Below are 21,622 nucleotides of genomic sequence, written 5' to 3' on the forward strand. Positions count from 1 at the left end.
TTCTGTAGAAAAGTTTTAACACTCTTTGCTCTCTTTGATGTGCATTTACTACAAAGTTAATGACTCATCTCACATCGCCCTTTACCCAACACTTCATTTTTCTTCTCCCAGGCATCTTTTATCTGCTTCATTAGACCAGCGCTTACCAAAAGGTCAGCGGGTCAACTTGATGAATTCTTGGTTCATTATCTTTGTAATAACAGTAACTTGCAGATTGAGGCTTCGGCTCCAACCTCACCACTCCCCACAGATTAAACCCATTTATTAGATATTAAGAGTGGCGTGCAAAAAAAAAGATAACCCTGCAACAACAAATAATCCGAGTGAAAATGAACATTGTAGACGTGAAGGTGAAGTTCTCTGACCTTAACCCTCGTACTGTCTTTGGGTCAAAATGACCTAATTCTCCTGTTCTTCCCTTCCTCTTTTCTCCTGTCCTTCCTTCCTTCCTTCCTTCCTTCCTTCCTTCCTTCCTTCCTTCCTTCCTTCCTTCCTTCCTTCCTTCCTTCCTTCCTTCCTTCCTTCCTTCCTTCCTTCCTTCCTTCCTTCCTTCCTTCCTTCCTTCCTTCTTTTCTTCCTTCCTTCCTTCCTTCCTTCCTTCCTTCCTTCCTTCCTTCTTTCTTCCTTCCTTCCTTCCTTCTTTCTTCCTTCCTTCCTTCCTTCCTTCCTTCCTTCCTTCCTTCTTTCCTTCTTTTTTCCCTTCCTTCCTTCCCTCTTTTTTCCCTTCCTTCCTTCCTTCCTTCCTTCCTTCCTTCCTTCCTTCCTTCCTTCCTTCCTTCCTTCCTTCCTTCTTTCCTTCCTTCTTTTTTCCCTTCCTTCCTTCCCTCTTTTTTCCCTTCCTTCCTTCCTTCCTTCCTTCCTTCCTTCCTTCCTTCCTTCCTTCCTTCCTTCCTTCCTTCCTTCCTTCCTTCCTTCCTTCTTTCCTTCCTTCTTTTTTCCCTTCCTTCCTTCCTTCCTTCCTTCCTTCCTTCCTTCCTTCCTTCCTTCCTTCCTTCCTTCCTTCCTACCTTCCTTCCTTTTCTCCCTTCATTCCTTCCTTTCTTCTTTCCTTCCTTCCCTCTTTTTTCCCTTCATTCATTAATTCCTTCCTTCCTTCCTTCTTTTTTCCCTTCCTTCCTTCCCTCTTTTTTCCCTTCCTTCCTTCCTTCCTTCCTTCCTTCCTTCCTTCCTTCCTTCCTTCCTTCCTTCCTTCCTTCCTTCCTTCTTCCTTTCCTCCGTCCTTGACCCGAAGCAAGCACAAGGGTTAAAGGAAGTCATAATTTTTAACCTCAAAACAGATTTAGTACATTATATATATTATATATATTCATGGAGATTTCAGGGTGGTGTCTCAGCCCTATAGATCAGACGCATCTAGAAACCTGTAGGGTCTGCAAACGATCCCTAGGGCCAGCTGCTTATCAAGATGTCTTTGCATGTAGTTGGTTACGAGTAAACGGGGGAGTGTGTTATGTAGAAGAGTAAGGGCCAGTCCCAATCCCCCCCTAGTCCTGCTTTTCAGTCCTACCCCTAAATTTTGCACGTTCCTGTGAGGGTAGTGGTGTCCCAATTCCTCTTTGCATGTAGGACTAGTGGACATAACGAGGGCTAGTGGACATAACGAGGACTAGTGTGTATGAATCTAGCCATTCACAGTGAGGGATTTCAGATACTGACTCGCCGACCGAGTGCCAGAAAAATTTCCCAGAATGCTTTACGTCATCATTTGCAGACTGAATAAAAAAAAAACATGGCCGACATTTCTTATTTTTTAGTGAATAAAATCAATATTTAGAGTTAGTTTCTGCATAAAAATGCGTTTTGATTACATTTCTAGCAAGAAATATATATTTTACTTTCATAATATTCACTCAGTGGATGTACATAATCACTCGTAGGATCTGCGTTGATTTAACGCGGAACCATAAATCAGCTCCCGAGCCGGCGGCTCTTCTCATCCCGAAAACGTCGGAGCAAATTTCTTAACAGGCGTTATTTGGATAAACTGAGCCCAGGTTGGGGATCTTAACGGTTACTTTTATGCCTGAAAAAATATGAAAACTTAATAAAGTGGCATATTAACAGCGCTACAGCTGAAATTAAAACAGCTTTTATCTCTGGGCTTCCTGATATGATGTGACGTATGTGCAAACGTAACTACGCAGTCGCTTACGTACCCGAACGTAAACCACGCAGTGACGTAGCAAGTGGTGTCCCAATCCCTAGGGAACATTACAAGGACCCTACGCCTGTGGCTTCATTTTTAGGGCTAGTGGTAGAAAGTAGGGGGGGTTGGGATTGGCCCTAAATTCCACTTTTGCTGTCCGCATGTTGGTAAATACATCTAGTCTTAATCCAAAGCAGATGCATACGACTGCTTTTCCTCAGCTGTAGCCATCTAAACTGTTTACATCCAGATCACAATGTCGTTGCTCCATTGTCGTCACTCAGAGCTCCAGCAGACGGTAATTAGACGCTTGTGAGAACATCAGATTAGCCCGTCCTCCACCTCAGTTTCCATTTAAATTCAGCGCTAAATATTAATGATTTGTATCGCCAGTTCTGCGAGACACTGAACTCATCGACAAAAGCAATCTTTGCAGCTTCGCATTTCCTACTTCTGTCTCCCTGATGGTGAGATGACACACGTCCATGGTTGCACAACACAGTACTTCCTCTGGAGTCATAATGGTATTTTCCCACCGGCATATTCTTTAGAGAGGATAGCCTCCAACCCCCCGAGTATTTGAGTGCATTCCTTTAGCTTGCTGCACTTGAGGTTCAGATAAAATCAGGGCAAAGGGAGGTCTGTCATGATGGAACCAGGTTGTAATATAAGCTCTTTGTTGCTGGGTTTTAAACTCTCCCTCTGGGGAACCGTAGTTAAACATCTCTTGGAGGCATGTGTGTGCAGAGAAGTAATTGCCAAATCAGTCAGCCTTTTCTATCTTGTTGTATGAATGTAGGTAGGTTTCGGTAACACAAATGTTTCACCCGAAGTGATGAGTAGGGACTGAAAAGCCTCTGCATCCAGCCCAGAGTTTTAAAATTGCACAGTAAGATACAAGTGGTTGATATTTCCTTTGGGGGTTGCTGCTGTTGTTCAGGATAAAAGTAATTACACTAACACAAGGGTCGGCAACCCAAAATGTTGAAAGAGCCATATTGGACCAAAAACACAAAAAACTAATATGTCTGGAGCCGCAAAAAATGAAAAGTCTTTTATCAGCCTTAGAATGAAGACAACACATGCTACATGTTTCTATATTAGTTAGAACTGGGGGAAGATTTATTTTTCATTATGCACTTCAAGAAAAAAGTCGGAATGTCGAGAAAAAAGTTGAAATGTTGAGAAAAAAAGTCGAAATGTTGAGAAAAAAAGTCGAAATGTCGAGAAAAAAGTCGAAATGTCGAGAAAAAAGTCAAAATGTCAAGAAAAAAGTCAAAATGTCGAGAAAAAAGTCAAAATGTGGAGAAAAAAGTCGAAATGTCGAGATTAATGTTGAAGTATAATCTCGAGAAAAAAGTCGAAATGTCAAGAAAAAAGTTGAAATGTTGAGAAAAAAGTTGAAATGTCGAGAAGAAAGTCAAAATTTTGAGAAAAAATATGAAATGTCGAGATTAAAAAGGAAAGGAAACAGGAAGAAAAAATTAAGAAAAAAGAAAAAAAGAAGGAAAAAAAAGGAAAAGGAAAAAGAGAAGAAAAAAGAAAAAAAGAAAGAAAAACAAAAGAAGAAAAAAAGGAAAAAAAAGGTCAAACATTTTTGAAAAAGCTCCAGGAGCCACTAGGGCGGCGCTAAAGAGCCGCATGCAGCTCTGGAGCCGCGGGTTGCCGACCCCTGCACTAACAAGTGATTAATTCCTGATCCACAGTATCAGGCCTGGGATAAAAATAAACAGTGGTTTGTATTATATCATGTGAAAAGACTTTTTCTTATTATCTTTCCGTGTATCTCAGGTGTGATTCGCACCAAAGAGACCCTGGACCGTGAAATGGTTCCACACTACTGGCTCTCGGTGTACGTGACGGACCTGGGGACCGAGCCCCTGGTCTCCTGGACTCACGTCTTCCTGGACGTGCTGGACGTCAACGACAACGCTCCGGAACTTTCCCAGCCCGTGTATTTCGCCTCCGTCCAGGAGAACGTTGCCGCGGTGGCGTCTGTCGTCCGGGTGTCCGCCACGGACGCTGACGCGTCCTCCGAGGGGAGGCTTTCCTTCCAGATGCCGGAATCTCATCAAATGTTCTTTGACGTTGATCCAAAAACAGGTAAAGACACTTTTTTTTTTTTTCTCATCAGTGCTATTATTTGTAATTTTTTTTTTATTCATTTATTTATTTATTTTTTTCTCATTGAATTTACAAAAAAACAAGGCACATTCCAGAAAAAAAACATTTTCATCAAAGATAACTGAACAACCAATGAATAAAACAAAACAAAGAAAATACACAGCGAAAAGAAAAAAAAGGAATAAACAAACAAACAAAAAGAAAGAAAAAACGCAAGTGATCAGTCAGGAATTAGGGAACAAAGATACTTCTGAAGATGCTTTTTGAATCGTGCATGATTTTAAATATTTTTTTATACTGAATTATTACGTTTAAATATGCAATAAAGACTGGATTAATTTTCAAAAAGCGACATTTATTAAATAAAAAAATTTGCCAATATAATTAAATTATTAATTCCAAAGTCTATTTTCTTGTCCTCCACCAACTTAAATGCTTTCAAATGTAAGAATGGGAATGGTTTGATCATTATAGGTTATCCAGTATTGGAAAGCTTCCCAAAAGGTCCTGGTTAGAAACAGGAGAAAAAAAGATGCTCTAAGGTTTCGATGTTTGCGTTACAAAAAGTACAATTATTCAAATCTAAATTAAACCTTTTTGTAAAAAATCATTACATGGATAAACCTCATTCATTATTTTAAAATGAACTTCTTTAGCCTTAGGTGGAAGTGGAAAGGAGAGGTACCGGGTTCTCATCTTAAATAAAAAACTAGTCGTATAATGTTGAAACATACTGTATGTTTCCTCTTCAAAGGTGAAGAGAAACACACCAAAGTAAAATTAGTTCTCAAGAATTTATTATTACATTTTTTATCTAAAAAAAATACAACCATCTAGTCCAGGGGTCGGCAACCCAAAATGTTTTAGAGCCGTATTGGACCAAAAACACAAAAAACAAATATGTCTGGAGCCGCAAAAAATGAAAACTCTTCTATCAGCCTTAGAATGAAGGAAACACATGCTGCATGTTTCTATATTAGTTATAACTGAGGGAATATTTATTTTTTCATTATGCACTTCGAGAAAAAAGTCGGAATGTCGAGAAAAAAGTAAAAATGTCGAGAAAAAAGTCGAAATGTCGAGAAAAAAGTCGAAATGTCGAGATTAAAAAGGAAGAAAAAGGTCAAACATTTTATAAAAAGCTCCAGGAGCCACTAGGGCAGCGCTAAAGAGCCGCGGGTTGCCGACTCCTGATCTATAACCAAAGAAGGCATTTGTGGACTAACCACAGAATAAATCATCATGCCTTTAAGTTGGAGAATCATCGCTTGTGGAACTGCCTTAATTACTGTGTTATATTGTCTATTTGTACAAACAAGGTTTTATTTTGCAATGAAAGCATTATATGTTAAAAAATCACCTCCAGTTTCCAACAGATGCATAATGGACCACAGGTAAAGACACTTTCCACAGACATAAGACGTCTTTGGTGGGCATAAAAGGTTTTACAGCCAGGAGGGCCGGGGCTGTGAAAGCGGTCGTGTAACATCCCCCGTGTGGCTATGAAGGAACGTTTCCAGTATAAAGTAACCGTGGTGACGTCAGTTCGCCGTCCAGACTTCCAGTTTCATTAAGTCTGTGCTTTTAACTGGTCACTTACTGAAACTCTATCCTTTACACGACCCAGGGTCCCGTTGGACGGCAGTAAAAGAAAAGAAAGAGCTGGGACTGCGTACTTGAGCTACAGTAGCAACTGCTGTGTAATTCCATTAATCTAAGTCATAGGTGATTCTTTCTCTCTCTAATTATGTCTGTCTTCCATTAGTGCCCTAAAAATACCCATGTTTATCTTTAATTAGGAAAATGCACTCTTCTATTCCTCTAGTTCAGCGGTCGGCAACCCAAAATGTTGAAAGAGCCAAAACACAAAAAACAAATATGTCTGGAGCCGCAAAAAATGAAAAGTCTTGTAGAAGCCTTAGAACGAAGACAAATGTTGAGAAAAAAGTCGAAATGTCAAGAAAAAAGTCGAAATGTCGAGAAAAAAGTCGAAATGTTGAGAAAAAAGTCAAAATCTAGAGAAAAATAGTTGAAATGTTGAGAAAAATGTCAATGTGGAGATTAATGTTGAAGTACAATCTCGAGAAAATAGTCAAAATGTCGAGAAAAAAGTCGAAATGTTGAGAAAAAAGTGAAATGTTGAGAAAGTCAAAATTTCAAGAAAAAAGTCGAAATGTCTAGAAAAAAGTCCAAATGTCGAGAAAAAAGTCCAAATGTTGAGATTAAAAAGGAAAGGAAAAAGGAAGAAAAAGAGAGAAAAAAAGGAAAAAAAGAAGAAAAAAAAGAAGAAAAAAAGGAAAAAAAAGGTCAAACATTTTTGAAAAAGCTCCAGGAGCCACTAGGGCGGCACTGGAGCCGCGGGTTGCCGAGCGGGTTGCCGAGCCCTGAGCTAGTTCATCGTCACGTTAGACTGTGTGTACAATCATTTTGTTGAGAATAATCTGAAATTCCTGATGTTGGTGTGGATTCTTAGTTATCCAAGTCAAGGGGATCCTGAGAGGTCTTGCCTCCGTTGGAAGACCCAGATGTTCTCTAGGCCACTTGAGGTCTGAGGCCACGTTTCCACATAGCCGGGTATTTACAAAAACGGATATTTCCCCCTCTACGTTTTGAAAAATTCCATCATTTACACAAGATCATTTTCAAAATCTCTTCATTTACACGAACCCGCATAAATACGCTGTTAAGGTGCTATGAGCAGCCAAACCTACAGGTGGCAGTGTAACGAGAAGATAAAGTCATGCTAGCCAATCAGAATCCTGGAAAAAAACGTCAACAAATGACACAAGTAACTTCCAGTTAAGGCTGATTTATGGTTCCGCGTTACACCAACGCAGAGCCTACGGCGTACGGCGCACGTCGCCGCGTACCCTACGCCGTAGGCTCTGCGCCGATTTAACGCGGGACCATAATTCAGGCTTTACTTCCAAGACGGAACGAGAGTCTTTTGTTTGGAGTGACAGAGAAGTGGAGTTACTTTTAAGTGTGACTTTAGAATAAAAAACAGGTAATGTAGGAGCAGGGATGTATTGTCTCACCATATAGTGGGTGGAGGTGTGTCTGTGTGTGGGTGTGTCTGTGGAGGCGTGTCTGTGTGTGGGTGTGTCACTGGGGCAGAGTGGGTGACTGATTAAGATCACCTGCACCTGCAGTGGAGGAGGTTTTGTTTGTCAGAGAGAGGAGCTGATAATTTCTGTTGACCGCAATATAGGCTACGCAATATAGGCTACGCAATATAGGATACAAAATATACGAAATATAAGCATTGTAATATAGTAGAACATCCATTGAATGCAATCCACCATCAGACATTTGAAAGTGAAAAGGTTTAACTGGAGACCAACAAATAAATAACCAAAGAATGCATCTGTTTCATGTCGGTTTCTTGGATTCAGCGTGTCGGACAGATCTCAGCCAGTACTCTCTCAGCGACTAATTGTTTTGAAAGATAGTCGCCTTACATTGTCAACAGAAAATCGGCCACGGATTTCCACGCCTGGAGCCTTTCAGTTTCTTCTGATGCCACACTGGATAAGTCCACTCAAAAGTCTGAGCACGCAGCCACATTGGAGTCACTCGTGAGTAAAAAAAAAAACTGAATGAATGAACGGACGGATCGCAACGCAGCAAACACGGTATGTGTAACCAATGCAGTTTGTTCATGCTGTGAGCTGGTTCTTGTTTGGACGCAGTTTGAAACTTGCGCTGCAATATTGGATGGATATGGATGCTGTGATTCCTCATTGATGCCGCTGACCGTCTCTCACGTGTTGCATTTCTGCGGAGTGAACATGGATTGTTGTGGACATTAAAGTGGCGAAGAAGGAAGTGGATAATTGACGCGTTTCAGTGATGATCAACTGTCATGTGGAGACAATAGTGGATTGCTTGGTCTATGGAAAAGTGGTGGAAAAAGTGGATGATTCACAAATTTCTATGACGTTGCTCAACTTTGACGTGGATGCAATATTGGATTGCTCTGTTTTGGATGAAAAGGTTTCCATTTCAATGTTTTGATTGTTGAGGACGCTCGCTGAAGTTTCACTGCATTGCTGCTGCTGGTTGTTGCCAATATGAGTGGATCAAATGTTAGTTCTGCTGTAAGAGGTGCTGTTGATGTTGAAAATGGAAAAAGGATTGTCAAGCTCACTGAAAAGGCCCTGGCGGGTAAAATTGAAAAGCTTCAGAAGGAACGCAAAACCAGACTGAACAAAATGAAGGGTGTTATCAATGCTTTGAAACAGCTCATGGAAGATGAAGATAACGTCACACAAGTGCAAATTCAGCTGGGTGTTCTGAGGCCTCTACATCATCATGTAACATCATTGCATTCAGAACTGATGGACGTAATACCTCTGGATGAGCAGATAAGACAAAACGAGTGGTTTGCAAGCATCAGCAACTACAACAATGGCTTTATTGAGGATGTGGAACACTGGCTCTCTGAAAATGACAATTTGGTCTCAAGACAGAGGAGCAATGAGGAAATGGATGGACCTCCAAGCCAGGAAGTGGATGAGCCACTGCTCAATGGGAAGGAGTGGGAAAATCTTCCAATCATTGATGTGAAAGAGACTCATGAAGAAATTATCTCGGATCAAGCTGCCGTACTTGGAATAAGACCTGATGAAATCAAGCCAAGCGACAGCATTTCAAATATTGGCAAGCAGCATGGTTCAAAATCTACAACAAGCAGTACTCGGACTTCAAGCACTTCTACTAGCGCTGCACGCGTTAAAGCTGAAGCTGACATGGCTGCTCTTCTTGCTCGTCAAAGATTGCTTCAGGACAAGCATGACCTGGAGCAGATGGAGGAGGAGCTTAGAAAAAGGAAGGAGCGATTGAACCTTGAAATGGAGATAGCTGCATCAAAGGCTAAAGTGGATGTCCTGAGAGCTTCAGGAAGCAGTGTGAGAGGCAGCATATGTCGCAAATCTGATGTTGTGCAATCCCATACTGACAAAACAGATGTAGGTGCCCATGCTGCTCTTAACGTTCATGCTGATTCATTTGTGCCTTCTGGTTCAACACAGAGAAACCCAACCTCAGTCAGTGCTCTCCATTCTCATTTAACTAAACCTGATGAACCTCAAATACGCCAGCAGACATCAACCAAGTTCAAAATGGCTTATAGTGCTGCACCTGACATTTCCACATCTCAGTCTGGAGGCTCACACCTTCCTGCTAGTGCTGATAACAACATGGTGTCCATAATGGCACGGCAAAATGACATAACTGCTATGCTGGTCCAACAACAAAGGCTGTCATCTTTGCCAAACAGAGAGATTCAAGGGTTTGATGGCGATCCTCTAATGTTCAACACCTTCATGAGATCCTTTGAACAAAATATTGAGCAAAAGACAAGTGATGCAAGTGACTGCCTCTACTTCCTGGTGCAATACACCAGAGGGCAGCCACGAGAGCTTGTTAGAAGCTGCCAACAAATGCCTGCAGACAGAGGCTACATCAAGGCAAAAGCCTTGCTGGGACAGCATTTTGGAAATGAGCTGAAGATCTCTTCAGCTTATCTGGACAAAGCACTCTCATGGCCAATAATCAAAGCTGAGGACATAAAGGCATTCCAAGCTTATGGACTCTTCCTGAGAGGATGCTGTAATGCCATGGATGAAATACAGTACATGTCAGAACTCAACATGCCTGCAAATATGCTAAAAATAATAATGAAGTTGCCATACAAACTAAGAGACAACTGGAGGACGGCAGCGTGTGATATTCAAGAAAGACAACATCGTAGAGCCACATTTCCCGACATTGTGGATTTCATTGAACGTCACGTAAAAATTGCAGCTGATCCTATATTTGGAAACATACAAGATGTCACAAGAACAGTACAAAGCAAAGGCAGCAGCGAAGAAAAGTTTCAGCGTTACATACGTGAGAAAGGAAGTAGTTTTGCAACTACAGCCACTTCTGTGGATGGAAAGGCCCATACAAGGATTGGAGGAGGCTCACTGCACAAAAGGGCTTGTCTCTACTGCAAGGGTGAACACACACTGGAGTTGTGCTCTCTATTGGGAAAGAGAGTGCATAAAGACAAACTCGCCTTCCTCAAAGACCATGGGATTTGCTTCGGCTGCTTGTGCACAGGGCACATGTCGAAGGACTGTAGGAGGCGGTTGTCATGCAAAGTATGTGGGGCCAGGCATCCTAGCCTGCTTCATATTCACCCAAAAGGCAAAGAAGAAGAGAAGAGTCACGCCATTACAGCTGATAAGAACACAGCAGTTGGCAGTGCTGTGGTGGAAGTGCAAACTAGTGGCCTCACCGGGGCCGGTGAGCCGGACTGTAAACTCTCCATCGTTCCAGTCAAGGTTAAGTCAAAGAAAGGTCACAAAATTGTCCAGACTTATGCCTTTTTGGACCAAGGTAGTTCAGCATCGTTTTGTACGACAAGTCTGTTGGATAGGCTGAACATCACAGGAAGAGCAACAAACATTCTCCTACGCACTATGGGCCAGGAAAAGGTGGTGGCAAGCTGTGTTGTATCTGACTTGGAGGTAGCTGGCCTAGAGAGTGGCCTCTACTGCGATTTGGCAGATGTTTTCACACAGAAGAGGATGCCTGTCAGCAGGAGCAACATACCTCAACAACAGGATCTGTTGAAATGGCCATATTTGCATGGAGTAAATCTTCCTGAAATTGAATCAGATGTCGAGCTTTTGATCGGCTTGAATGCTCCAAGAGCTCTGGAACCCATAAAAGTGATTCCAAGTGAAGATGGGGGACCATATGCAATTCAGACCATATTGGGCTGGACTGTTAATGGACCATTGTGTGTTGGTGGAGCAGGCTGTGGTCAATCTAGCGTCACTGCTAATCGTATCTCAGCTGTGAAATTGGATGAGCTGTGGAAGCAACAGTTTCAAATGGACTTCCCCGAATGCAGCCAGGAAGAACAACTGGGTCCTTCAAGGGAAGATTGTCAGTTCATGGAAATGGTGCAAAGCTCAGTCAAGATGGTAGATGGCCATTACACCATTGCTTTACCTTTAAGGAACAGGGACGTGTGCATGCCTGACAATCGCAAGGTAGCTGAGCAGCGTGCCCTGATGCTGAAGAGGAGGTTCCAGAAAGATGACACATTTCATGCAGACTACGTTGCCTTCATGCGTAATGTCATTGCTTGTGGGTATGCTGAAAGGGTGCCTGCTGAGGATCTGGTATACAGTCAGGGAAAGGTTTGGTACATTCCGCACCACGGTGTATACCATCCAAAGAAGAAGAAGATCAGAGTGGTGTTCGACTGTGCAGCATCTTTCCAAGGGAAATCATTGAACACAGAGTTGTTGCAAGGACCTGATCTCACCAGCTCATTGATCGGGGTTATAACCAGGTTCAGGAAGGAGCCTGTTGTTTTGATGGCAGACATTGAGGCCATGTACCATCAGGTGCATGTGCCATCGGAAGATTCCAACCTGCTAAGGTTCCTCTGGTGGCCTGGTGGGGACATTTCTCAACCCATGGAAGAATACAGGATGCTAGTCCACCTCTTTGGAGCAACTTCATCTCCAAGTTGCGCCAACTTTGCTCTTCGGAAGTGTGCAGAGGATCACAGAGATTCCTTCAGTCAGCAGGCGGTGGATACCATTATGCATAGCTTCTATGTTGACGACTGTCTCGCTTCAGTGCCCTCTGAGTCTCAGGCTGTAGCTCTCTATCGTGACCTTCGAGCCATTTGTCTCAGAGGCGGCTTTCAGCTCAAGAAATGGATAAGCAACAGTCGGAATGTGCTCGCTGCTATACCTGAAGAAGAGAGAGCAAAAGAAGTGAAAGAGCTGGACTTGGACTATGACACACTCCCTGTCGAACGAGTGTTGGGCGTGCAGTGGTGTGTGGAATCCGATGCATTTAAGTTCAAGATCATGATTCAGGATAGACCTTTAACTCGTAGAGGGATTCTGTCTATGGTCAGTTCAGTCTACGACCCACTTGGAGTGCTGGTGCCAGTGGTGTTAAAGGCTAAGTTGATCTTGCAAGAGCTGTGCAGGAAAGGCCTTGGGTGGGACGACATCATACCTGAACCCACTGTAACAGAATGGACGAAGTGGGTGCAGGATCTCCACCTACTGGAGGACTTCAAGGTCTGCAGATGTTTTAAGCCTGTGAACTTTGGGGCTGTGACTTCTGCTCAATTGCACCATTTTGCAGATGCAAGTGAGGTGGGTTACGGGACAGTCACGTACCTGCTGATGCAAAACAACAGCGCACAGTCTTGCAGTGTCCTTATCATGGGAAAGGCAAGGGTGGCTCCCTTGAAGCCGATTACCATCCCCAGACTGGAACTCACAGCAGCAGTGGTTGCAGCACGCATGGATAGAGTGTGGAGAAAGGAGTTGCAGATGCCACTGCTAGACTCTGTATTCTGGACGGACAGTACCTCAGTGCTGAAGTATATCAACAACGAGACCTCCAGATTTCGAGTATTTGTCTCTAACAGAGTCTCTGAGATCCGTAAAACATCTTGTGCAGCTCAGTGGAGGTATGTGAGCACCTCATGCAACCCTGCTGACCTTGCTTCCAGAGGACTTGGAGTGGAGTCATTCCTCAAAGATACAAAGTGGATATCTGGCCCACAATTTCTTCTGCTGCCGGAGGAGCAGTGGCCTGCAATTCCAGACAGTATGGAAGAGCTTTCAGGACAAGCAGATCCTGAAGTCAAAACAATCACCTTGGCAAACGCAACCTGGGCTGAGAAAGAGAGTGACTCATTGTCTCAGTTTGCTGATTGTGTCTCGTCATGGAACCATCTGAAAAGGGTGGTGGGTTGGGTCGTACGATTCAAGAACCTACTCCTAGGTCTTTCAAGAAAAAGAAAAGAATGTAACGCAGCACTGGAACACACAAGGCATGATGACAACAAGCACAAAGATATTTTGAAGAAAGAGCTGCAGAGTGTCAAGCACTCATTCCACATTTTTCTCACTGTGGAGGAACTGAAGGAGGCTGAGTTGAAGATCATTGGGTTCTATCAGAGAAAAAGATTCCCAGAGGAACTTTCCAGGCTCCAAAAGGGACAGAGTGTGAAACGTACAAGCCAAATATATAAGTTGAATCCAGTGTTTGATGATGGTGTCTTGAGGGTTGGTGGACGGCTCAGTAGGGCAGCCATGCCTGAAGAGTCGAAGCATCCAGTCATATTGACCAAAGATTTGCACATCTCTGACATCATTCTAAGACATGTCCACCAGGAAGTCGGCCACTGTGGTAGAACCCACATGCTGGCAAGACTACGCCAAAAGTATTGGATTACTGGGGCCGGCGTGGCTATAAGAAAGATCTTGGCGAAATGTGTTGTGTGCCGACGGATACAAGGACGTCCGGCCAGCCAACAAATGTCAGATTTGCCACTCAACAGAGTACGTCCAGATGAACCACCATTCACTTCAGTGGGAGTAGATTGTTTTGGTCCGTTTGATGTAAGACGTGGAAGATCTCAAGTGAAAAGATATGGAGTTATATTCACCTGTCTAGCTTTGAGAGCTGTCCATATTGAAGTAGCAGCATCAATGGATACGGATTCTTTCATCAACGCCTTACGTCGGTTTATAGCAAGACGGGGCCAAGTCAAAGAACTCTGTTCAGACAATGGTACGAACTTCGTGGGCGCTGACCGAGAGTTGAAGAGACATATTGACCAATGGAATCAGTCTCAGATTCATGAAGAACTCCTGCAGAGAGGGATTAAGTGGACCTTCAATCCTCCAACTGGTTCCCACTATGGAGGAGCTTGGGAGAGACTAATTCGCTCTGTCAGAAAGGTCCTCAACTCTATTTTGAGAGTACAAAGGCTTGACGACGAAGGTCTCCACACAGTGCTGTGTGAGGTAGAAGCTATTCTCAATAGCAGACCCATAACTAAGGCTTCCTTGGACCCTAATGACCTTGAGGCTCTGAGTCCTAACCATCTTCTGCTCCTCAAAGGTCAACCATCTTTACCACCTGGTGTATTTGTAAAGGACGATGTCTACGCTGTCCGAAGATGGAAGCAAGTGCAATACATGTCCAATTTGTTTTGGAAAAGATGGACGAAAGAATACCTGCCACAGCTTCAGGAACGTCAAAAGTGGAACAAAGTCAAGCGAAACTTTATTCCTGATGACATCGTACTCATTGTTGATGACTCTGCACCCCGTAACTCGTGGATCATGGGGAGAGTTGTTGAGGCGGTACAAGACAAAAGAGGACTTGTACGACAAGTCAAGATCAAGACCAAGACAAGCTGTCTCGATAGGCCTGTCACAAAGGTTTGTCTTCTTCAGGAAGCTGGGTAGTCCTGAAGAATTTCTCATAGACTTCGTGTGTTTTTCTTCCTGATGGATTACTTTTTGATTTTTGCTTTTTCTGGAGATGACTTTATTTTTCACGGACTTTGCATGTTTTTTCTTCCTGATGGATTACTTTTTGATTTTTGCTTGTTCCGGTCATGGAAAGTCGGACATTGATGTCAGACTGGACTTTGAACTGTACTGATTTAAAAAAAAAAAAAAACACTGATCATTTGTATGTATCCTACATGAATTGTTGTGTGCTGTAATTATTCTGTTATAATAATTAGGGGCCGGAATGTAGGAGCAGGGATGTATTGTCTCACCATATAGTGGGTGGAGGTGTGTCTGTGTGTGGGTGTGTCTGTGGAGGCGTGTCTGTGTGTGGGTGTGTCACTGGGGCAGAGTGGGTGACTGATTAAGATCACCTGCACCTGCAGTGGAGGAGGTTTTGTTTGTCAGAGAGAGGAGCTGATAATTTCTGTTGACCGCAATATAGGCTACGCAATATAGGCTACGCAATATAGGATACAAAATATACGAAATATAAGCATTGTAATATAGTAGAACATCCATTGAATGCAATCCACCATCAGACATTTGAAAGTGAAAAGGTTTAACTGGAGACCAACAAATAAATAACCAAAGAATGCATCTGTTTCATGTCGGTTTCTTGGATTCAGCGTGTCGGACAGATCTCAGCCAGTACTCTCTCAGCGACTAATTGTTTTGAAAGATAGTCGCCTTACAGGTAAAATACAAGAAAATATTGACGGTGGCCAAACAAATTGTAAACACAGGTCGCACAAATGATGTTGGTGACGTTTCTGTCTCATAATGTGACGTTCTGAAACCTAAATGTCCCGTTTCCCTCCGTTTACAAGCAAACATGAAAACTGAGTTTTTGCAAATCTCCACTTTGGCCGGAGTTTTCAGAAATGATGGTTTTTGGAGACTTTGAGCTTCGTTTTCGTGTAAACGAACGAACAAAACGCATGAAAACACCAGCGTTTTTGCTACGTGTAAACGGGGGCCTAAGATTTCCCCGTCCAATATTTTCCGTCTAAATTATTTAAAAAAAAAGTTAAACCGCAAGACATCAGCCATTATATTGATCTAATGTGTTTTCTTCTGTTTGCTTATCCCCAATTTGATCAACAGGATTATTTGAAGAGATTGTGCACTTTTTTATCGTTTGAATTGGCCAGTCTTTAAAAGTTGGATCAGATTTTGAGATAAACCTCAGCACAGCGTTGGTTTAAAATGTTCAGCCTGCGGCGGCTGAAGCTTTTAATTGAGCTGCATACGGACGCGCGGATATACAGCAACTGTGGGATGATGGATGTAATTACATCAGATTGCACAGTGTGTCATTCACCCGTTTCATAGTCAATTTCAGCTAAATTATAGGTGTCTTGCTTCCTTTTGATTGATTTACATTTTGTTCATTATTCCTTCGTGGTCATAAAACATCTGGACAAACACTGTTCTTTCTCTCTTGCACATTGTTTCAACAAGTCAGCCGTGTCCCAATAGCTGGTTTTACATTTTGATATATGGTTATTTGTGTAGCTATAAAGCCTTAAGGAATGTTTTTCTTTCTTTTTTTTTCACGCAGTGGGTTTTTGAAAAATGTAGAACCTGGGTGTGGGGAGAAAGCAGAGCTGGAATTAAAACTTCCTCAGAGTTTACCTGCAGGTTCACTCTTCCATGATCCGGAGAAAATGGGAAAAAGTGTCAGATATCTGTGCGTTCATCTTTGTCAGTTGCAACCAGTACTGGAGTTGAGGGGGGATGAGGGGGGATGGAACCTCCCCCTGAAATAAAAACGGTCAAAATCATCCCCCCTGTAAAACTGCCATCCCTCCTTTCCATCCCTTATGTCATTTCATCAATGAATGTGGTTTTACTGCTATTTCAACATTTAGAGTCATCACCAGAAAAATAACACCAGAAAAATAACTTATTTGACAATTTTCACCTGTTTCAAGTAAATTTTCACTTGAAATAAGTAGGAAAATCTGCCAGTGGGACAAGATTTATCTTCTCATTACAAGCAAAAATAATCTTGTTCCACTGGCAGATTTTTCTACTTATTTTAAGTGAAAATCTACTAGAAACAGGTGAAAATTGTTGTTTTTTCCAGTGATGAGTCTTGTTTTACGTGTAATGAGATTTTTTTGACTAAAATTAGACATTTTAACTAGAAATAGGACAAATGTTACTTATCCTGTGAAGGACAGAGTCATATTGATAAGTTCAGAAAAGTGTTTTTTATTGTTGTGTTTTGATGTATTTGATGTAAGCCCAGTGGATATTTAAAGCTTACAGAAGGCTGCATTTAACTGCTGCTATGTCATTCCTGCAGTATTTCTGCAGGTGTTTTGGTCACTGCTATTATTTGTAATATATTATATTATTTGTAATCAGCACAAATTATCTGTCCCCATATGATAAAATCCACCATCCCCCCTGATTTTTTTTTTACAACTCGAGTACTGGTTGCAACTGAATCACCTGGCAGGGACTAATGCTGCAAATGTTTGCAGCATTTAGCTCCAGCGCTACGAGCCACGACACGTCCCGTCCTCCTATTGTCTCTTGGTGCTCGTCCCCGCCCTGGGGCCCGTTTACCGAGGGATTAAAGTGGGACAGGGCTCGTTGTGACTGAGACATCACGTAAAGGAGGTGTTGAAACAGCCTGAGAGTGTCACATTAAAAGCAGATTTTTTGTGTAGAAGCAGGTGTATTTGATATTCATTAACTCAAGCGCATAAGTGCAGGATGAAGTCTGTCCCGTTGAAAGACGTTATTGTGTCTCCGTTTACTTTTTGGCTCTGAGAAATTTCCCAAAGCCAAGTCTTAAGCTCAATTCTGAGAACATTTAGTTTTACCTTATCCAAACTACTGAACTTCAAATGTTCAGCCATCCCAAAGCGCTTCGTAAGATACGATTTTAATGAAACCTTCAACATGTATTACACTTGTGTTGATTACCGGTATATAACGAGATCTGTTTGAACTTACAGGACTGTCTCAGAAAATTAGAATATTGTGATAAAGTCCTTTATTTTCTGTAATGCAATTTAATAAAAAAATAAAATAAAATAAATAAAAAAAAAAAAATGTCATACATTCTGGATTCATTACAAATCAACTGAAATATTGCAAGCCTTTTATTATTCTAATATAGCTGATTATGGCCTATGGTTTAAGATTATGATTCCCAGAATATTCTAATTTTTTGAGATAGGATATTTGAGTTTTCTTAAGCTGTAAACCATGATCAGCAATATTAAAATAATAAAAGGCTTGCAATATTTCAGTTGATTTGTAATGAATCCAGAGTGTATGACATTTTTGTATTACAGAAAATAAAGGACTTTATCACAATATCCTAATTTTCTGAGACAGTCCTGTATATTTTATCTGGAAGAAATTGCAAAAAAAGTGCAGCTTCCTGATCATTTCTTTCTGTTCTTAGAAGGATATTCATGAGACAACATAGCAATGATTTAACACACAACACATTGTGTTTGGCTCTTGTTTCAATATGACACTCAGTGAGTTTACAGGAACAACAATACTCTGATATTAATCTGATCGAGACAGTCAAGAAAGAAACAGCCACGTTAAACGACAATCCTGGTCCAAATACAGCGCTAAATGATGAAACAATAACGTAATAGTTGCATTATTGTAGACTGGAAACATCTTAATCAGATCATCACGTCCTGCTGGAGTTTTCACCTGAATATGCAGCACTTAAGAAAAAAAGAGATTGCAGAGCAAAAATAAACAGCAGGAGCCTTTGGAAAAATGTGGAAGAAAATACAATCATGTATTCTATTATAACGCAGACAAACCTTAAATCCATTACAATCACAGAACATAATCATCTCTGAGAAAACGGCTTCCTTTAACGACCTTAGTCGTGCACAGTCAACAACTTAACTGCTGCTGCTTTCACCAAACTTTACTTTTCTAATTAAAACATTCCTTTCCCTTTTCTGTTCAATTTAAGGCCACTCTGGTTTCATGATTCATGCACACCTTGAGGAGGAAACTGTTGTTTGATTAGTAGCGGACATAAATTATTTAAGTTTACTTATTTTCTATTTATCTTAAAGGAATGCAAAAACAGCAACTCTGTCGTGTTTTGCTTTTCCAGTAAATGCACAAAACTCCGAGGTCAGTTTGTGCTCGTGGAAATCTCATTACCCACTCAGGCTCGTCTTCACGTGGAGCGGTTCTATACGGTGGGGGGTGAAATGAGCTAAACAGCAAATTTCATTTAGTTGTCTTTTTAATTTTGTGCACGCTGCCCACTGAATCACCGCTGCTGCACAGATAAAACGTAATTGATCGCTGGCAGCTTAAGCAGTTTCCATGATGAGAAATGAATTCCATCCATCCATTTTCTTTGTAGCCGCTTAATCCCGTGCAGGGCCTGCCGGAGCTCGTCCCGGCTCATGACAGGCCGACGGCGTGAGTACACCCTGTACAGGTCACAGTCAGAAATTATAGGTAGGATACAACTTTGCACGTAGCAGGATTTAAAAAAAAAAAAAGAAAAAGAAAAGTGCAACATACAGGGCAGCGTTGACGGCTACGGAAGCGTATCGCATTCACTTGAGAAAAAAAATCTGCTGTTTTTCTGAATTAACGAGATCAAATTTTAATGAAAAAAAAATCTGCTCTGTTTTTCTGAATTAACGAGTTAATTATCTCAGAATTCCGAGAAAAATTTTAATGAAAAAAAAATCGCTTTCCGTCTGAACAACCGCAAAGTCCTGAGGTGTCTGCGCAAAGTCGACAAACTAATGATAATACCATCTATATAATATAAAGACAAGAGTATCTCCCAATGTTTCAAACCAAAAGCAAAATAAAACTGGATTAAACTGAACAGGAACATGTTTGTCTCCATGAAATCGAGCTCTCAAGTGAATGACAGACTCCTGCAAGTTGTGAGGAATCTGGTTAATTCAGAAAAACAGAGCAGATTTTTTTTTTTTCATTAAAACTTTTCTCAAGTGAATGCAATACGATTCCGTAGAAGGCCACCGGTCTGCAGGTTTTAAATATTTATTATTTTTATTAAAAATGTTTGACCTTTTTTTCTTTTTTTCCTCTTTTTTTTCTTCTTTTTTTCCCTTTTTTTCTCTTTTTTTCTTCTTTTTTTCTTTTTTCTTTTTTTTTCTTTTTTTCCTTTTTTTCTCTTTTTTCTTCCTTTTTCCTTTCCTTTTTAATCTCGACATTTTGACTTTTTTCTTGAAATTTCAACTTTTTTCTTGACATCTTTTTTCTGAAAGTGCATAATGAAAAAAAAAACTCTCCCCAGTTCTAACTTATATAGAAACATGCAGCATGTGTTGCCTTCATTCTAAGGCTGATACAAGACTTTTCATTTTTTGCGGCTCCAGATATATTAGTTTTTTTGTGTTTTTGGTACAATATGGCTCTAAAACATTTTGGGTTGCCGACCCCTGGATTAGACCATGAGAAGCAATTTGTTTTGTTGGGACTTCATGATTAGTAAAGTGGCATATTGGTGATAATTTGGCAGACGGAACATTTGCTGTCATCTTATTGATAAGGAGCACAGCAGCAGTTTTAAACACATTTGCAACCACGTGCTTAAAGAGCAGCGTTTACATCGTGAACCGTGTCAGTGTTCTCACAAGAGTCCGTCATTTGTAACGATGTAGTTCACTACAAAATGAGAAGTGGTGGGGGTTTGACATATCTAAGGTCAGTTAGCGCTCCTTCAGCCACAAACTCTTGAGAAATGGCATCTCTATAAATTTAAACCAGATGATTTACCAGGGATTTCAGTGGGCTGACCTTGTTCCCATACATGATTCTACTCAACTGTTAACTGAGATGTAAATCAGCAGGTGTTTTACTTCCATTCGTCGGAGCTGCAGCGAAGAATACTGAGGACTCTTTGTGCTGCTTTTGGTGATAAGGATGTTGTTTCCAGTTTATAGACGCCCACTCAGATCTTTTCTTTGAGTTCAAGGCTGGAATGAGCTGAAATTGAGGCTGCTTTTGAAGTGCAAGTCCCCCTTCACCACAAGACATATGGGAATATTCCATTTACATGGTAATTAATCATTTGGGATATCTGGATCAAACCAGCGACGCACGGAGAACATTATGACGCAATTCCTGTCATTTCTGCTTCTCCTTCCTGTATCCAAATTCAAAACAAATGCTGCTTCGCGCAACTTTTCTCTCACCTTCTTGTAAATCTTCTATCCCGGTACTTTCTACCGTCTACAAATGCAGAAATGTTCATATCCTTCATTACATTTATGAAGTGATTAGTCTCCTCCTGGTCTTGGTTTCTCCGTGTTTATAAGAACTTCCTGGACTCAAAAGACCAGGATTCCTTGTGAACAGAACATGTGCAGAAAACAAATTCCTGTTGCTTTTCATATTCCGTTTGCCGTTTACATGACCGAATATTCGGTTTTTAACCCTTGTACTGTGTTTGGGTCAAAATGACCTAATTCTCCTGTTCCTTCTTTCCTCCTGCTCTCTCCTTCCTTCTTCACTTCCTCTTTACTCCCTTCCTTCCTTCTTTTCTCCCCTCATACATTCTTTACTTGTTTTCTCCTTCCTTCCTTCCTTCCTTCCTTCCTTCCTTCCTTCCTTCCTTCCTTCCTTCCTTCCTTCCTTCCTTCCTTCCTTCCTTCCTTCCTTCCTTCCTTCCTTCCTTCCTTCCTTCCTTCCTTCCTTCCTTCCTTCCTTCCTTCCTTCTTTTTTCCCTTCCTTCCTTCTTTCCTCCCTTCTTTCTTTCCTTCCTTTTTTCTCCATTCCTTCCTTCTTTTTTCCCTTCCTTCCTTCTTTCCTCCCTTCGTTCTTTCTTTTCTCCCCTCGTACATTCTTTCCTTGTTTTCTCCTTTCCTTCCTTCCTTCTTTTTTCCCTTCCTTCCTTCTTTTCTTTCTTCCTTCCTTCCTTCTTTCTTCCCTTCTTCCCTTCCTCCTTCCTTGACCCGAAGACAGCACAAGGGTTGAAAGGAGTAACCCAGGGGTCATATTGGGGTTTTTAAAAACC

The 21,622-nt window shown here is 41.5% G+C and overlaps 1 protein-coding gene across 1 annotated transcript in view; it reads left to right on the plus strand.

Moving 5' to 3' along the window:
* fat2 (FAT atypical cadherin 2) overlaps positions 1 to 21,622 on the plus strand; it is a 228,217-nt gene that overhangs the window by 37,548 nt on the left and 169,047 nt on the right. The window contains 1 exon segment of the mRNA XM_061726486.1: positions 3,938 to 4,249. Within this exon segment, the coding sequence (XP_061582470.1) occupies positions 3,938 to 4,249 (312 nt within the window).

This window comes from Cololabis saira, chromosome 7 (genome assembly GCF_033807715.1).
Source record: "Cololabis saira isolate AMF1-May2022 chromosome 7, fColSai1.1, whole genome shotgun sequence".
Lineage (NCBI taxonomy): Eukaryota > Metazoa > Chordata > Actinopteri > Beloniformes > Belonidae > Cololabis > Cololabis saira.